Source organism: Solanum stenotomum, unplaced genomic scaffold (genome assembly GCF_019186545.1).
Source record: "Solanum stenotomum isolate F172 unplaced genomic scaffold, ASM1918654v1 scaffold6101, whole genome shotgun sequence".
Lineage (NCBI taxonomy): Eukaryota > Viridiplantae > Streptophyta > Magnoliopsida > Solanales > Solanaceae > Solanum > Solanum stenotomum.
This window is the reverse complement of record NW_026036039.1, coordinates 57,431-76,419: the sequence shown is the minus strand read 5'-3', so window position 1 is coordinate 76,419 and position 18,989 is coordinate 57,431. Positions and strand designations below refer to the sequence as shown.

At 35.1% G+C, this 18,989-nt stretch overlaps 1 protein-coding gene and 1 long non-coding RNA gene across 2 annotated transcripts; one reads left to right on the top strand and one right to left on the bottom strand.

Moving 5' to 3' along the window:
• The first annotated feature begins 6,581 nt into the window (after window positions 1-6,581).
• LOC125852819 (putative disease resistance protein RGA1) lies at window positions 6,582-10,059 on the top strand. Its single transcript, XM_049532507.1, has 2 exons — window positions 6,582-7,110; window positions 7,523-10,059. Exons 1-2 carry the CDS (start codon window positions 6,681-6,683, stop codon window positions 10,057-10,059), a joined length of 2,967 nt encoding a protein of 988 aa, XP_049388464.1. The 5' UTR covers window positions 6,582-6,680.
• A 5,363-nt stretch (window positions 10,060-15,422) lies between these two features.
• Window positions 15,423-18,397, bottom strand: LOC125852823 (uncharacterized). The gene is made up of 3 exons (XR_007445069.1): window positions 18,253-18,397; window positions 17,742-17,818; window positions 15,423-15,593 (listed from the first exon to the last, which is right to left on the bottom strand). It is a non-coding gene; the product is annotated as an uncharacterized LOC125852823 (long non-coding RNA).
• Window positions 18,398-18,989: the final 592 nt, after the last annotated feature.

Sequence of the window (18,989 nt, the reverse complement as noted above, 5' to 3'; positions counted from 1 at the left end):
AATGAAGGTAAACACATCAACATACCACCACTATTCAATCGACATTACAACGCATGGTGGAAGGAGAGAATGAAGGATTTTCTACAAGCCCAGGACTATGAATTATGGATGAGAGTTACTGATGGTCCTCTTATTTCTATGATGAAGGATGATGAAATAAAAGGCATTCCAAAGCCTAAGGCTCAATATGGAGAAGTTGATTATAGAATGCTTGCAAAGAATGCTAAAACTAAGTGCATCCTTGTATGTGGACTTGGACCTGATGAGTTTAATCGCATCTCTGATTTTACTACAGCGAAACAAATTTGGGATACACTGGTCAATGCACATGCAGGAACTCCCCAAGTAAGAAAATTTAGAATTGCTAGACTATGCAATGAATATGAAACATTTAAGATGGAGATTGATGAAGCACTTCAAGATATGATTACTAGATTCACTATTATTGTGAATGAACTGGTGTCTTTGGGAAAGTATACACTACTGAGGAACTTGTTGATAAAGTGTTAAGGACTCTACCTAAGTCATGGGAGATCAAGGTCACTACAATTAGAGAAGCAAATAATTTGACAATCATGAGTTTAGATGAACTTGTAGGGAATCTAAAGACTTATGAGATGAATGTTGATGAAACAAAATTGAGTGGAAGAAACAAAGATATGATTTTCTTTTTCAAAGCAAGTGAGAGTGATGAATCTGATCAGGATGATGAGGACATAGCCATGATCAACAAAAATCTCAAAAAACTCTTCAAGAGAGGTGGAAACTATGAGAAAAAATTACCCCTAAGCAAAGAAAAAGAATCTGAAAATGCTATGTATACTGCTTGGGGAACAAGTTCAGACCACTCAAATATGGCTTTGATGGTCATGGAGGACTCTGAACCATACTTTGAATCAGACACTGAGAAAAGGGAGGTAAATCTTCTTGACCTTGAAAATAAACTAAAATGTTTTTCAAAGAAAAAATTATCTTCCCTTATTTTAACTCTCATAGATAATGTTCAAAATTTGGATGAAAACAAAGATCAGTTATTGACTTCCTTGACCAGTTTAAAATTCAAATATACTGATCTTGAAAAAACTAACTCTTATCTTAAGAAAGAAAATCAATTCCTAAAGNAAAATGTTTTTCAAAGAAAAAATTATCTTCCCTTATTTTAACTCTCATAGATAATGTTCAAAATTTGGATGAAAACAAAGATCAGTTATTGACTTCCTTGACCAGTTTAAAATTCAAATATACTGATCTTGAAAAAACTAACTCTTATCTTAAGAAAGAAAATCAATTCCTAAAGGAACAGGTAAAACAACTTGATTCCTGCACTTTGGCTCTCAAATTTAAATTTTTGAAACAAAGTGTTATTGAGAATGGGAAAGGAAAAATTAGTGGTGACCAAAATTAGTGGTGACCAAATCAGATGTGACCAAGATCTAAAGAGGTTAAAAGATGAACTATTTTTTGAAAAGGAAAAATCTAGAAGAATAAATCTTGACCTACCTAGAACTAAGTATGAGCTTGAGAGGGTAAATAAATGGACTCAGTCCTCAATGATTGTGACTCAGCTCAGTAATAGAATACATAACACTAAAGCTAGATTGTTAAATAAGTCCCTAAGAAAACCTCATGTTTGTGCACACATTGTGGTAGTATCGGTCACTCAAGGGGTACCTACCCAATAGTTATAACTCACATGACTTCAAAATTGTCTCAAATAGAAAAATTAACATTGTTAAAAGAAAGAAATCATGTCAAAGGAACAGGTTGGGGCAAAAGAAAAAATCTAAAAATGTTTTATCAATATGGATCAATAGAGATCTCATTCATCATTTTTATCAATACAAAGGACCCAAGCTAGTTTGGGTTTCTAAATCTAACCTTTGAATTTACAGAAAAAGTGAGAGGAAGCAAGCAACATTCATATATGAACACTTGTTGCTCCAGACACATGATTGAAACTAGAAGAAATTCCTCTCACTGCAGAAGAAAAGGATGGAATAATAGTTTTGTTGGTGAAAATTATTTTTGGTCAAATCAAAGAAGTTGGAAAAATAGGCAAGACTAAAGAACACAAAATTGAAAGAAGGCAACATGTTGAAGGAATGAATCAAAATCCACTCAGTATATTATAGTTATGTAATAAGAGAAACAAGTCTGCATGATAATGATGAGTTGTCAAGGATCTCCGAATAAATTATGAAGAAACATGTGAAAGAAACAGGTTCAACTTTTGTAGTATCTCACAATTACAAACATGAAAAATCTTATGAAGCGCACTCAGATGATCATAGTATGGAAATTATGAGTCCATCAACTAAGAAGGGTGATCAACCTAGAGAAACATTTTTAAAGGAACATGTTGGAACTTGGGGATGATTAAAATCACATGAGCATCCCTTAGTGGCTAATGAACATTGTGCGTACTTCCTTCTAATCTTAAATTTTATGCTCAGTCTTGTACATTTAGTTGTATGTCTCTATACCACTTTTAAAGTCAAGCTACTCATGCACTATAATATTGTATTTGCATCTGTCACGGGAGAGAGGCTTAGTAAAATTGGAGTAAAATTCAGCATTATCCAGAGATCTAAGGTATGTACACTACAATTATTCATAATTAAATATAAAATCAATGCACATGTACCTATTCCTTCCACTTGTCCCAAAATAAATATTCATGTCCTATGCTTAATTTTTGGCATTCTCTAAAAGGAATATAATCACTCTTTCTTGTGATAAAATATAACCATATCTCTACCCAAGATAAAACTTTTCATCTCAACGGACTCTCAATCCTACTAAACAAGTATCTTATCAATTACAATTTATGTTTCTTAATGGCATTCTTGGAGATTCTAAGTGTGATGGACTATATGATGTTATGGTTGAGATGAATTCAGTAGATGACACCTCTACTTTGGTGCCTTATAAAATAGAGGTTGTGGTGTAGAAAGTAGGTAGTGCTGGTTCTTAGGGAGAAATTATATTGGGTGTGTCTAAAATTACTGAGGAAGTTTTGGAGGATGTACCTTGAGAGGGGGATATTTTGGGGACCTTATAGTTAAACAAAGTTCAGTTGTTAGGCTAAACAGTGCATCTAGTTAAGGGGAATCAATGGGGGACCCCTCTGTCGAACCTAGTTCTTCTATTGGGATACATATAAAATGGGATTTAGGGTTGATGTCAAAAATTATTATAGTTGGTGTTGCACCTGATAGTACCACATCTAGGGAACAGATTGGGATAACATGTTCATCTACAAATGATGTTGAAGAAAATTTGTTTCTCTTACTGACTCTATTGAAAGTAACGATGAGGAGATTATGGCCAAAATGCAAAGATAAATCTCAATAAAAACGATCAAAGAAGCAAGTCAAGAAATATGTTCCTCCTAAGATTATGCTAAGTCAAAGCTGGTCAATCCGACTATCGATAGTAAATGAAATGATTATAAATTACCTTCTTCTGAATCTCTTGGATAAGAAGTCACTCTTGATGTTCGTACATTTAGAATGTGGACAGTGCTCTTAGGAAAGATGATTACTAATTTTGGGGGTTAGAGAAGAGTGGACTATTGTTTCTCCTGAGGGCACATGATTGATTGAACCAGTTCCTTAAAGGTGATACAAAACGGGAAAAAAATTAAACTGAAATTGAAGTCATATATGTCACTCACCAGAATGTCATGGACCAACTGCATATGAACTATGATCTTGAACATGTGGGCCTGCTAAAGAAAAACAAAACACAACTAAAAAAGGTCTTTTATTTACCTTCTCGTGCTTCATTTTTGCTATTGCCTAGCCACTCTAGCCTTTGACCTTCCAATTTTTTTTCTCATCACAAGTGCTTGATTCTATATTTAATTTTGATTACATTTGTGGTGTATATGCCTTTTGATTAATGTTAATGTTGGGTTTAAGTTTCAGGTTCATATCTATCTCCTATGTTTGTGCAAATGCTTTGCTATGGCTAACTGAGTTCTTGATTTGTAAGTGTTTGTGTAGGTGATAGCCCTAGTGGCCAAGAGTATCAAATTTGTTTCTCTTAGTGTGGTGTATGCCTTCACAGTGTTTTATGATGTCAAAAAGAGGAAGTGTATGCTTGTGTAATATTTATAACCCAATTGGTCTAACTTGATCCTCTAATGTGTTTGCTTTGTGCATTGAGTTTTAAGAAATTGACATAACACAAATTGATCTATTCACACAAGAAGCAATGGTTTGTCATCATCAAAAATGCGAAATTTGTTAGATCGAGAAAGATTTTGATAATTGACAAATAAAGGAACATATGAAAGAAACCGGTTGCACCGACATGTTCCTTTTAGACCGAATCCGACTGGGATAATGGAAACGTCAACCATGCGAATTAGAAGTTATAAAGCGGTGGAAGGGTTGCTTTTTCGACAAGAAACCAGTGCAAAAGGTTTCCTTTCATGAAGAAATCCTAAGTGAAGTAGGAAGTGTAAATGAAGTAGGAAGCATAAGCAGAGTAGGAAGTATAACGGCGTGAATAACTTTCAAATCCGGAACGGAGTAGGAAACATGATCAAATATGTAAATCGAGTTCAAGTGGAAAAAGGTTTTGAAGAGTTCAAAGTCTATAAATAGGGCAATATTTTCTTTGGAGAAAATTGCGCACTTAAACAGAGAGTTACAAGCAGAATAAAATCAAATAGAGGGAGTTCATATTTGATTAATTTCTGATTACGAAGTGCAGCCAACTCAAGGAAACAAGAATTGAAGAACTACTTCATATGCTTATGTTTTATAGTTCTTAAGTCAAGTTTGCTTGTATTCAGTTTTTATCAAGTTGTATCTTTAATTCTTTCTAGATCCAGTGAAGTATAAACTGGAGTAGGAATAGTCTTCAAGTTGGGGCAACTTAAAGACTTGGGAACATAAACCTTGGGGGATTTGTGTTGGAGTTTAGGAATTAGAGTTAGTTATTAGTATTGCAAGAGTTGTAATCTGAATTCATAACTTGAAGTGGGGTCGACGATCTAGTTGGTTGTTGGCGTTTAGGAATTAGAGTTTATAATTCCTTAGGTTACATAAGTTTGTAATCTTTTGTTGAGGCTCAGAGTTTAATGAAGTGGAGTTAAATCCTACAGAGATGTAGGTCGTGGTTTTTTACACACTATGTGCCGGGGTTTTCCGCGATAAAATATTGTGTCATTACTTTATTTGTTTTACATAACGTAACTGTTGTAATCTGTAAAAGAACAAATAGAATATACATGTTCCATAGGCAAATCTGGGGGTCAGTATTCCAACAAGTATATTACAGTTGCAAACTATAGCTTAGTTACTTTTATGCAACAAAACACTAGTAGTTTAGGTAGGGTCCTTATTGAGCGGTTCAGTTTGGATATTCACACTTAATGATTTGGTTTATTGGTTCTCAAATTTTAAATGTACTAAATCGTTAATCAAACGAATAAGATATATATCAGTTAAATTCAGTATCGATTTTACCGGTTGTCAATTTGTGTATGGACTAAACTAATAACTACTTCACATATGATTTGTATTTTAGCCTGCTGTAAGTACTAAAAAAATTAAGTTATTCAACCAGTAGAAGAGATGAAGGTGGCGGGCAGCTGTTGGCAATCAATGAGGGAAAGAAAAGTCATGGAATTAGCCAATTTTATTTTCTGTGGAAAACTTTGGCAGAGAAATTAAGGTTAACGAAAAGTCTTTGTGGTGGGTAGCAATGACCCCATGGGCATGTGCACTTGTTTCCCACAACTTTGTGAATTATATTTCAAAAATACAAATTCATTATTTAATAATCAACAACTTTGTAATTCCACTCTAGACTACCATCACATATATCTAATATTCATTGTAATAGTGAATTCCACATATGGTTCGAGGCGGATCCACATGCACCCGATAACTTTTTTTTAAAAAAACCATATATATATGTATAAGAATGGAAGCACCCTACCAAAGTTTACAACTTGACAGATTCGACAAGAACAGAAAGGTGTGATATGTGGTCCTGTGTTAACGTGTAAGACATATATGTGAAAGAAAAGTCTTAGCTTTAGATATTTTATGCAATTTTAATGCCCTTAAAAGAGGAAGTATTAACTATGTCTCAGGTTATATGACTCGTTTTTTTAGTCAGTTAAAAAAAAATTGATGTATTTTTATATGAAGTAACAATTCAACAGGCACACAAATATCTACTCCTTTGGGCTCATTTTATGTGGCACTTTTTAAAGATTCAAACAAGTCAATCTTTAACCGTAAATTTTTCATAAATCTTTTAAAGATTTTGAATTATCAATTATTGTATTTTATATTATTTTTTATGTAGTTTACAAATATATAGATTTCATTTCAAAAAAATTGAAGATTCCATCGGTAAATTCACGATCAGACTTAAACTGTTGACTCTCAAAAAAACGAAAAAATGTCACATAAATTAAGACAAATAGAGTAATATTTCTTTTTTAAATTTCGTGTCAAGTTAAACTAACTCAGAATCTTTGGTGATTTCAGTACAATATTGATTGCATATGCTAGTAAATTTGATAGACATGGTCCCATTGGAGTGTGTTATTTCCATTGAATAATTGAGTTTGTAATTATAACAAGTCCATTCCAATTTCCAACATCTTACTTCATTTCAAAAAATCTAGATTCATTGCTTACTCACAATACTCTATGGCTGAAGCTTTCCTTCAAGTTCTGTTAGACAATCTGACTTATTTCATCCAAGGGGAACTTGGATCGATTCTTGGTTTTAAGGATGAGTTCGAAAAGCTTAAAAGCACGTTTACTACAATCCAAGCTGTGCTAGAAGATGCTCAGAAGAAGCAATTGAAGGACAAGGCAATAGAAAATTGGTTGCAAAAACTCAATGCTGCTGCATATGAAGCTGATGACATCTTGGACGAATGTAAAACTGAGGCAACAATTAGACAGAAGAAGAATAAATATGGGTGTTATCATCCAAACGTTATCGCTTTCCGTCACAAGATTGGGAAAAGGATGAAAAAGATTATGGAGAAACTAGATGCAATTGCAGCGGAACGAATTAAGTTTCATTTGGATGAAAGGACTATAGAGAGACAAGTTGCTACACGCCAAACAGGTGCTCATCTTTAAATATTTTTCTAAAAAACAGCTTTATATCATCAAATTCATGTGTGTTTTTGGGATTTTGTCTAATCTAAATGTTCTTCTCAAGTCTAAGTAGATAAGTGGATCCAGATTTGGATTTATTAATTGGGTTCAAAATCTATTATCTAAATTTGTTTAATGAAGTTTTTAACTTATATAACCTCAGATAAATCCATAGCTTACTCATAGAATTAGGATAGGACCCCAAGTCTAAATGACAGGATAAAGCCAGAGTTGTTTAAGATCTTATAATGTGAATTCAAAAAAAGTGCATTTTTTTAATTTGAAAGATGTATGCTGCTTCTGATCAAGCTTATCATTGTCTTTTTATTGTGCAAAATTCTTCTTTGTTTTTTTGCTGACTCCTACCGAGCTTGGACCAGGTTTTGTTTTAAATGAACCACAAGTTTATGGAAGAGACAAAGAAAAGGATGAGATAGTGAAAATCCTGATAAACAATGTTAGCGATGCCCAAACACTTTTAGTCCTCCCAATACTTGGTATGGGGGGACTAGGAAAGACGACACTTGCCCAAATGGTCTTCAATGATCAGAGAGTAATTGAGCATTTCCATCCCAAAATATGGATTTGTGTCTCGGAAGATTTTAATGAGAAGAGGTTGATAAAGGAAATTGTAGAATCTATTGAAGAAAAGTCACTTGGTGGCATGGACTTGGCTCCACTTCAAAAGAAGCTTCAGGACTTGCTGAATGGAAAAAAATGTTTGCTTGTCTTAGATGATGTTTGGAATGAAGATCAAGATAAGTGGTCTAAGTTAAGACAAGTCTTGAAGGTTGGAGAAAGTGGTGCGTCTATTCTAACCACTACTCGTCTTGAAAAGGTTGGATCAATTATGGGAACTTTGCAACCATATGAATTGTCAAATTTATCTCAAGAAGATTGTTGGTTGTTGTTCATGCAACGTGCATTTGGGCACCAAGAAGAAATAAATCTTAATCTTGTGGCTATCGGAAAGAAGATTGTGAAAAAATGTGGTGGCGTGCCTCTAGCAGCTAAAACTCTTGGAGGTATTTTGCGCTTCAAGAGAGAAGAAAGACAGTGGGAACATGTGAGAGATAGTGATATTTGGAAATTGCCTCAAGAAGAAAGTTCTATTATGCCTGCCCTGAGACTTAGCTACCATCACCTTCCACTTGATTTGAGACAATGCTTTGCATATTGTGCAGTACTCCCAAAGGCAACCGAAATGGAAAAGGAAAATCTAATCTCTCTCTGGATGGCACATGGTTTTCTTTTATCGAAAGGAAACTTGGAGCTAGAGGATGTAGGTAATGAAGTATGGAATGAATTATACTTGAGGTCTTTCTTCCAAGAGATTGAAGTTAAATATGGTCGAACTTATTTCAAGATGCATGATCTCATTCATGATTTGGCAACATCTCTGTTTTCGGCAAGCGCATCAAGCAACAATATCCGTGAAATAAATGTAAAAGGTTTCCCACATGTGATGTCGATTGGTTTCGCAAAAGTGGTGTCTTCTTACTCTCCTTTGCTCTTGAAAAAGTTTGTCTCATTGAGGGTGCTTAATCTAAGTTACATACAACTTAAGAAGTTACCGTCTTCCATTGGAGATCTAGTACATTTAAGATACGTGAGCCTGTGTAGCAATGGCATAATTAGTAGTCTTCCAAAGCAGTTATGCAAGCTTCAAAATCTGCAGACTCTTGATCTATATGATTGTCGTTCACTTTGTTGTTTGCCAAAACAAACAAGTAAACTTGGTAGTCTCCGAAATCTTTTACTTCATGGTTGCCATAAATTGAATTCTATGCCACCAAGGATAGGCTCTTTGACATGCCTTAAGACTCTTGGTTGCTTTGCAGTGGGAAGGAAGAAAAGTTGTCAACTTGGTGAATTACGAAACCTGAATCTCTATGGCTCAATTTCAATCACGCATCTTGAGAGAGTGAAGAATGATATAGATGCAAAAGAAGCCAATTTATCTGCAAAAGAAAATCTGCTTTCTTTAAGCATGAGATGGTATGGAGATAAACGTCCACATAGATATGAATCAGAAGAAGTTGAAGTGATTGAAGCCCTCAAACCACACTCCAATCTGACTTGTTTAACAATCAGTGGCTTCAGAGGAATCCATCTCCCAGACTGGATGAATCACTCAGTTTTGAAAAATGTTGTCTTTATTGAAATCATTGGTTGCAAAAACTGCTCATGCTTACCACCCTTTGGTGAGTTGCCTTGTCTAGAAACTCTAATGTTATCTAAGGGGTCAGCGGAGTATGTTGATGTTCATTCTGGATTCCCTACAAGAAGAAGGTTTCCATCTCTGAGAAAACTTTTTATAGGCGAATTTGATAATCTGAAAGGATTGCTGAAAAAGGAAGGAGAAGAGCAATTCCCTGTGCTTGAAGAGATGAAGATTCACTTGTGCCCTATGTTTGTTATCCCGACCCTTTCTTCTGTCAAGAAATTGGTAGTTCTTGGGGACAAGTCAGATGCAATAGGTTTCAGTTCCATATCTAATCTCAGTGCTCTTACTTCCCTCAATATTAGCTATAACTTTGAAGCTACTTCACTCCCAGAAGAGACGTTGAAAAGCCTTGCGAATCTCAAATACTTGAAAATCTCTTTCTTTGATAATCTCAAAGAGCTGCCTACCAGCCTAGCTAGTCTCAATGCTTTGAAGCATCTGGAAATTAAATGTTGTTGGGCACTAGAGAGTCTCCCCGAGGAAGGGGTGAAAGGTTTAACTTCACTCGCACAGTTATCCATATCATGCTGTGAGATGCTACAGTGTTTACCGGAGGGATTGCAACATCTAACCGCCCTCACAAATTTATCAGTTTGTGAATGTCCAACACTGGCCAAGCGATGTGAGAAGGGAATAGGAGAAGACTGGTACAAAATTGCACACATTTCTCATGTGTTTATTCCTAATTAGATGTAATTTTCTGATTTTCTTTTGGAATCAAATCAACTATTTGTAACATCTATTTGTATTATACTTGATTTTCTTGGGTCTGTAACAATAAATATTTGAAATTTTTCATATTAAGATTAAGAATTAGTCTTATAGCTAACTCTATTTTCTCATAGTTTAATAACGTCAATATGATATTTATATTACATTATTACTATGTTGTGATTTATCAACATGTTGGAGATGATTTTGACAGTTTATTAAAGAATTTCAAGTTTTTATTGTTTGCGCAAGTAACCAGCCATAAATTAAATTTTGAGATAAGTCGGAATTTCAAGTTTTTTTCTCAATTAAGTTATATATATGACTTTCTGTAAAAATTGGATGGTGTCGATTTTGATTTTATTCAAGTATTTTTAAAAATATATACAAATAATATGGGATACGCGCGCTAAGCGCGTTTCCAGAAACTAATATATAAAGAATCATGACTGAAAAAATCAAATGAAGTTCTTCTGTCCATGGTGAAAGGAAATGGAGAAAATGACATAAATAGTCCCTTAACTATATGAGTGAGTCTGAAATGGTCCCTTAACTATACACTTAATGGATTTAGTCTTTTAACTATTCAAAAAATTATCAGCTTTTGGTCCCTTAACAATGCACTTACCGATTTTAGTCCTTTAACTATAAACTTACCGGTTTTAGTCCTTTAAGTATTCAAAAACTTATCAGGTTTGGTCTTTTTCTATTTTTAAATACAAATAACTTAGGTTTATATTAACGGAATTCATACCTCGAGAAATTAAATCCTTTAGCAATTTTTATGTTGTTTCTCTCTCTCCGCTACTTTTTCTTCAAATTAACCTTATGTGAAAATCCTTAACCTCAACGATTTAAAATAAAATTCATGAGAAAAAAATATAAGTCATAATTTTATTCAACAGAGGATAAATGAAGCATATTTATTGTTAAAGATGGCTTGAATATGCTATACTTTATTATAAAAAGAAAGAAATTATTACCCGTTAATCCAAAGTTTGTACTCCAATTACTTCATTGAACGGATCTGTTTAATTTTTTAGAAATTGAAATTTATAAAATGGTAGATTTGCAATCTTTTTATTTTTTTAAATAAATCAATTTTATTATTCTATTTATTTTATTTTACGTAAGAAAATTTGAGTAAATTAAATAAAATTCGCACTGATTAGCATATTCAACTGTGGATCCAGTCAGTGCAAATTTTTGGCATTAACAACAATTATATGCTTAATTTTATCATCCATTGAATAAAATTAGGACTTATATCTTCTTTTCTCATTAATTTTCTTTTGAATCATTGATAGTTTGAAGAAAAAAGGGCAGAGACAGAGAAACAACTTAAAAAATGGGTTAAAGATTTAATTTCACGAATATTTCTATTAATATAAACCTAAGCTATTTGTATTAAAAAATGGACAATGACCAAACTTGATAAGTTTTTGAATACTTAAAGGACTAAAATCGGTAAGTTTATAGTTAAGGGACAAAAACCGGTAAGTGTATAGTTAAGGGACTAAAGCTGATAAATTTTTGAATAGTTAAAGGACTAAATCCGTTAAGTGTATAGTTAAGGGATCATTTTAGACCTACTCCTATATTTAAGGGACTATTTATGTCATTTTCTCAAAGGAAATGTGTGTGTTTTTAAGCTCTTCTCTGACAGAGATGAAGACAAACCAACCCCACAAGAAAAGACATATGTGAAACTGGCTAGAAGTTTCCATGAATACGCATACCAATTACCAAGTTAAATCTTTTATTAATAAAAAAAATGGAAATGTTTCATATTTAAATTATTAGGGGTGCAACTTTCCTTACTAAAGTATCACCAGCTACCTCGACATCTTTGCTGATATATATCTAACTAGTGTACTTGTCCGTGCTTCGCACGGTCATAAAAAGATATTAAATATATTTTTAAAAAATTAATAAATAATACAATAAAATATAGAAATACAAATTAAGTTATGATTCTGATATTATCTATTCAGAAAAATTGCTTTAAAAAAAATCTCATGTTGCATTTTTAATTTTAAATTGTTGATAAAAAAGACGAAAACACAAAAATTGATATGAAGAGCTTTGGTTAAGTAACAATCTAATTATTATAGTGTCATACTAAATCCAATGATTCATATAGCAATATTATTAGTTCAACCAACAATACTAAATTTTTTCGATCGTAAATTACGTGTCTTTTTTTTTTTTTTTTTTTTTGTATAAATGATTCTATAATAAAAAATAAACAAATCAAAATATATTTTTGCTAAATAATGGTGAGAAAAAAAATATCTGAATTATATTCGAATATATTTGTGCACAAAATTCAAAAGTTAGAGTTTTTTTTTTGATATTCAATGCTCGTACTGGCATTCATTTACTACATATTTGTGTTGCATAAAATCCATTAATATTAAAAAGTTATATTTAAACTTTCATTCTTATAGCATGCATTGTGAGAAGAGAGGATTAAGTTGTTATAGTGAGACAATGTCGTTGAGGTTTTACTTTACAATAAAAATAAAATAAAATTACACACATAATTTAATCGAATAGAGATTATCAAATAGTGACGAAGAAATAATTTTTAAAAAAGAATATGTGTATGCAACGTTGAAGATGTAGAAAAAGACCAAGAGTTGAATAATTTTTTACAACACTAATACAATTATTCCTATTATTGCAATATTACTGTGGTAATTATTATATAGGTCTGAAATAGGTTTTTATAAGTGTCGCTTTCAGGAGTTATAAATTTGAATATTATATTAAATGATTTGAAGTTATGAATATGAAAGGCCAGGAGTTATAGATATTACTAAATTAATTAATATTTCAATTTATGTAATTGAAGAGGTATGAATTAAGAAGATGATGTTATAAAATAAAATAATTGAAAAAAAATTAGAAAAAATGTCAAAAAAAATCACAAAAAGATAAATAGGATCCTTGGTCATTGAGAGGTACCACATCACTTATTTTTTATCTAGCTTTATATATATATATATATATATATATATATATATATATATATAAAACAAATTGGTAAGAATTTTTGGAGAAATAAAGAAAGGAGATGCATAATGGTTTTTTTTTTTAAAAAAAATGTTTATTTGTGGTGTCCGTGTTTATATGACATAAAAAATATTTTTATTTTGTCATGTCAAATTTACTTTAATAATAAATGTAGTTGGGTGATTCTTAATGGTAAAAGGTTTTATTGATTTTATTGATACAAAATAAAATTTTGCTTGATAAATTCTCATAGTTCAATGATTTTTTTTTGTTTAAGAAGGTGAATTAACAGTTTTTTGAATAAGTATATTACTGTTGCAAACTATAGCTTAGCTACTTTTATGCAACAAAACACTAGTAGTTTGGAAGGTTCCTTATTGAGCGGTTCAGTTTTATTCAACCAGTAGAAGAGATGAAGGTAGCGGGCAGCTGTTGGCAATCAATAAAGGGGGAAAGAAAAGACATGGAATGACCCCATGGGCATGTGCAGTTGTTTCCCACAACTTTGTGAATTATATTTCGAAAATACAAACTCATTGAGTATTTATTAATCAACAACTTTGTGATTCCACTCTAGCGGAGGCGAATCTAGAATTTCAAGAAGACGGGTGCACCATTGTCAGGGGCGGCTATGTCCCTTTAAGAATAAAGGCAACTAATTTAGGCTTTCAAATTTGAAGGGCCTTATTTATTTTAGCAATATAATAAATATAGATTTTTCATAAGAAAAATATTAAATACAATATGCAAAATAAATAAATTTTATTATAAGAAAAAGTTATTAGAAGAAGTTTAAAAAAGGCTGAATGCAGAAACTCTTTTGTGAATAAAATAAAATGCAAGGTTGTAAAAATGCAGCAACTGAGAATCAATCCCTCAACCTCAAGGTGGAAAACTCACACTAAAACCAGTGAACCATCCAGTTGTTTATGTTCATGGATTCCTTCAGTTGTTATTTGATATATTAAAAATTATGCAAGTAATACATCGAATTTTGTCGGATGACCACGATTCCGGTGATCCATTTTTTTAACTTAAATTCGCCCCTGCACTCTTGACTACCATCACATATCTAATATTCATTGTAATAGTGAATTCCACATATGGTGAGAGACGGACCCACATGCACCCAATAACTTTTTTTAAAAAATTGTATATATATATATATATATGTATAGATTGTTGATAAAACGGTAATATATTTAATTGTGCACTCTTATAACTAAAAGACGTCTAAGACCAGGGGCGGACCCACATGACTTCCAGGGGGTTCACCCGAACCCCCTCGGCAAAAAATTACATTGTATATATAAGGTAAATTTTCTGTATTTTGTAGATATATATATTTTTTGAACCCCTTCAATAACAAGAAGAAACTAATGGTGCAGTGGCAAGTCCTCCTGAAAGTAAGCTTCATGTCTTCAGTTTGAATCCCTGTGATAGCATTTTATTTTTTTTCTTTTTTTGTTTCAATTTTTTCTTCTTTTTTTTTAAAAAAAATTCAGTTATTTTTTTCAAGTTTTTTTTTTAAAAAAATGTGCTAAAAGTGTGGTTTTAAAGCCAAATGAATTTAAGGGTCCCATTTCTAAAGGCTTATTTACACGTTTATATTTTTATTTTTCGAACCCCCTAAACGAAAATTCTGGATCCGCCACTGTCTGAGACACACGTGCGTTGCACGTAAGGGTATCAAAAATGAACCCAAACATAGGTAACCCGCTCAATCCGTCCAGAATTTTAAGGATTGGGCTCAAGATAATTTGAATTGGGTTCAATCTTAACTCATTCAAGCCTAACTCATTTTAAGAGAATCCTTAATTGAGCCCAATTCAATCTCCAATTTCAACCCATTTTAAAACTCTTTACTAAAATATGTTCCTATATTAAAGGTATGAATTATTATCTATTTAACATCTTTTAGGATTTATCTATTCATTTGTTACTTTTTTTAAAAAAAAAAACTTAGCTGAAATTCGCATTGTGATTATAAAAGTTAAATATCACTTTGTTAAAATTATTGAGATTAATCGGATCAAATTGGGCGGGTCAAGACCCAATCGGTTTTTTAGCCCATTTGAACCCAACCCATTTGAGCCCAAAGTAAATGTCACGACCCGATTTATCAAGTCATGATGGCACCTACTATAACCCACCAGTAGGTAAGCCAACCCGTAACCCGGAACAACAAGTAATGGGTCTGAGGGTAGAAATCAAACAAGAGTAGGCAAATAACAATATAAACAGGCGGACGCAAACCAAAAACTTATATACAAATAAAGATCCCTCCCAGAACCTGGAAGTCACTAGTACAGAGCTACTACAAAATGAGTACAAGTCCCAAAACTGGACAACAGAGACTGGACTGTCTCGAAGGGAAGAAGACAAGTCTATATATACAGATGGAGACCGAAATAGTACAGAACGCCGTGTGCTCACCCCCGTCTCCAGATAAGTCTACTCCAAGCTCGATCAACGCTGGCTACTAGTGCTCGGACCTGCATCACAAAATAGATGCAGAGCGTAGCATGAGTACCAAAACAACAGGTACCCAGTAGGCATCATCGGCCGACTGAGCAAGATAAGCAAAAGTAAACTGAAATGCAAATAAAGGGTCACATCAAGTGCAAAGAGTAGTAAATGGGGGGTATGTACACGAGCGTACAGGCAACAAAGACAAGCAATCTAACTAACTCCGCCGGGCTCCCATAAACCCGACGGGTACGCTCGTGCACAATAAAAGAAACCACCTGCACGGACCCCCATAAGCCCGGCAGATGGACTGACAGTTGAAGTAAAATAATGGAGCTAGAAGGTCTATCACAATATTACCAATTTCCGGACTTGTAACTGAACCATTCCCAATCATATTCCAAGATCTCATTACGTCCCGGACTTTAACCGGAATCTCTCCAACCTCCAAAACCTCAACCTACAGATGAGAGTAATCAAGACTAAACTGAAGCTTTAGTGAGGAATTGGGAATACACCACGTGCAAGCTGGACCACGGACTCGAACCGGGTACTATAGCTAATGAGTCAACCTATATGGGCTGGACCACGGACTCGAACCGGGTGCTGTAGCCAAAGGTCGGGCACGGGTGGGCTGGACCACGGACTCGAACCGGGTGCTGTAGCTGAAATCAGATCACAGGTAAGCTGGACCACGGACTCGAACCGGGTACTGTAGCTAAGCCTGGACATAAGTGAGCTGGACCACGGACTCTAACCGGGTGCTGTAGCTAAAACCAGATCACAGGTAAGCTGGACCACGGACTCGAACCGGGTACTGTAGCTAAGCCTGGACATAAATGAGCTGGACCACGGACTCTAACCGGGTACTGTAGCTGAAACCAGATCACAGGTAAGCTGGACCACGGACTCGAACCGGGTACTGTAGCTAAGCCTGGACATAAATGAGCTGGACCACGGACTCTAACCGGGTACTGTAGCTGAAACCAGATCACAGGTAAGCTGGACCACGGACTCGAACCGGGTACTGTAGCTAAGCCTGGACATAAATGAGCTGGACCACGGACTCTAACCGGGTACTGTAGCTGAAACCAGATCACAGGTAAGCTGGACCACGGACTCGAACCGGGTACTGTAGCTAAGCCTGGACATAAATGAGCTGGACCACGGACTCTAACCGGGTACTGTAGCTGAAACCAGATCACAGGTAAGCTGGACCACGGACTCGAACCGGGTACTGTAGCTAAGCCTGGACATAAATGAGCTGGACCACGGACTCTAACCGGGTACTGTAGCTGAAACCAGATCACAGGTAAGCTGGACCACGGACTCGAACCGGGTACTGTAGCTAAGCCTGGACATAAATGAGCTGGACCACGGACTCTAACCGGGTACTGTAGCTGAAACCAGATCACAGGTAAGCTGGACCACGGACTCGAACCGGGTACTGTAGCTAAGCCTGGACATAAATGAGCTGGACCACGGACTCTAACCGGGTACTGTAGCTGAAACCAGATCACAGGTAAGCTGGACCACGGACTCGAACCGGGTACTGTAGCTAAACCTGGAATAAGTAAGCTGGACCACGGACTCTAACCGGGTACTGTAGCTAAGAATCAATATCCAACCATCCGTCGCGGGAAATATCACCAAACCGATTACCATAAATAATCCTTTTAGTCCGACCCTCATATACCCCAAATCGCCGAGGAAGTATCCAATAATGAGTAAGCTAGACCACGGACTTTAACCGGGTATTTGTAGCCGATATAAAAGCAGGGCATTATGGATACAAGGTCATAAGCTGAGTTACCGACTATCAGACTCAAGTCTGCTATATCAGTCTACAAGGAGCTAACCGTCCGAAACGACGTCGGAAAAAGTTCTACTGCCCAACGACATCCGAAATCTCGCAAGTCTATGGCAACACTAGTCTAAGCCTAGACTAAGGCCAAACATACTTCAAATCAATATTATCATATACACCACCAGATATGGCTATTCAATAATATCAAGAGACATGCTGTCATAATCCAACACTTTCCCGAAATAAGGTCTAAGGCAGGAATTATAGAAATTTAGCATGCTCGACACCCGAACCCCTCCATACTCAAGCAAATCAATAAACAATTGCCTAAACATGCTCAATCTCACGAGAGAAAACCATAGCCTACCTGAAAGCCGATCACGCGTGCTCCAACTCACGGTACCGGATCTTTTCCTCTCCGAACGGTCTCCAAATGCTTCCCCACTAACAAAAGGTTAATCACCTCGTCATTACGAATATATTGACACTAAAATTATATTTTTCGGAGACGGACCCAAAATCGGGTCTAAAACGGGATTGTGGGGCCCACACTTAGAATCTCAAAATCGAATCCGTGGAAACGTCCCAACTACCTTACTAAACTAATATCCCAAAATTTTAGCACAAACAGATGCCTACAACACCGCAAATCAGCCACAATAATTAAAAAGGGCAGCCCCTTGATCACCAATTTTCGGAAAAACGAGACCCTTTCAACCCAAACAGATTATACCACGACGATCCTTGCGAAAAACTCTACAAGTTAGCCCCAAGAATGACTTAAAACGGACTTACGATGATCAAGATCTCACATTTCAAAATTCAATAACAAAACCATCCGGAAATCACACTGGCAGTGGCTAAAATTGATTTCTTACCTCAAACGAAGCCTCCCCTCGCGTTTCCGAGATCACCGCTAGATTCCCCTCGAAATTCTCTTGAAGTTTGCCTTTTGAATCACTTAATTTGGACTCAAAATGAAGGATTAATCTCAAGTTGAAGTTGAACAAAAAAATTGGACGAATTTCGTTCTTAAAATCTGGAAATTTCCAGATATCACTCCTCTGCCACGTGTCGTCACGTGGCTCTGCCACGTCACCGCCGCGTCAAAATTCTACAACCCTTCAAACTTAAATTTCGATGTTTCGAACTCGTTCGGAGTCGGAAAAATACAAACCTTATATGGAATCTGATTGGAAATGATATTTCGGACTCAACGGTGAAGGCGGAATTTCCATTTGGAGCTCGCTTCGATGAAAAGTGGGTCCCACACCCAGTATCATTTGAGCCAGATTCCACAACTGCCATCTAAAGCCTCGGGAAGTGAACAAAGGGTCGTTCTAGATCAAAATCGATCTTCCGAAGCTAACCTAGCTGTCAGAATTTTCATCTGAGCACGACTTCCAAGAAGGTTGACCAAAGTCAACTTTTCAAGTCATTACAGTAAATTTGGGCGGGTCAAGAACCAACCTGATTTCTATTTCAACCCATTTTAATATCTCCAATTTCAATCCAACCCGCCCATTTGACACTCCTAGTTGCACGTATCCAGAAACTAGTATATTAAAATATATACAAATAATATGAAATACACGCGCTAAGCACGTACCCAAAA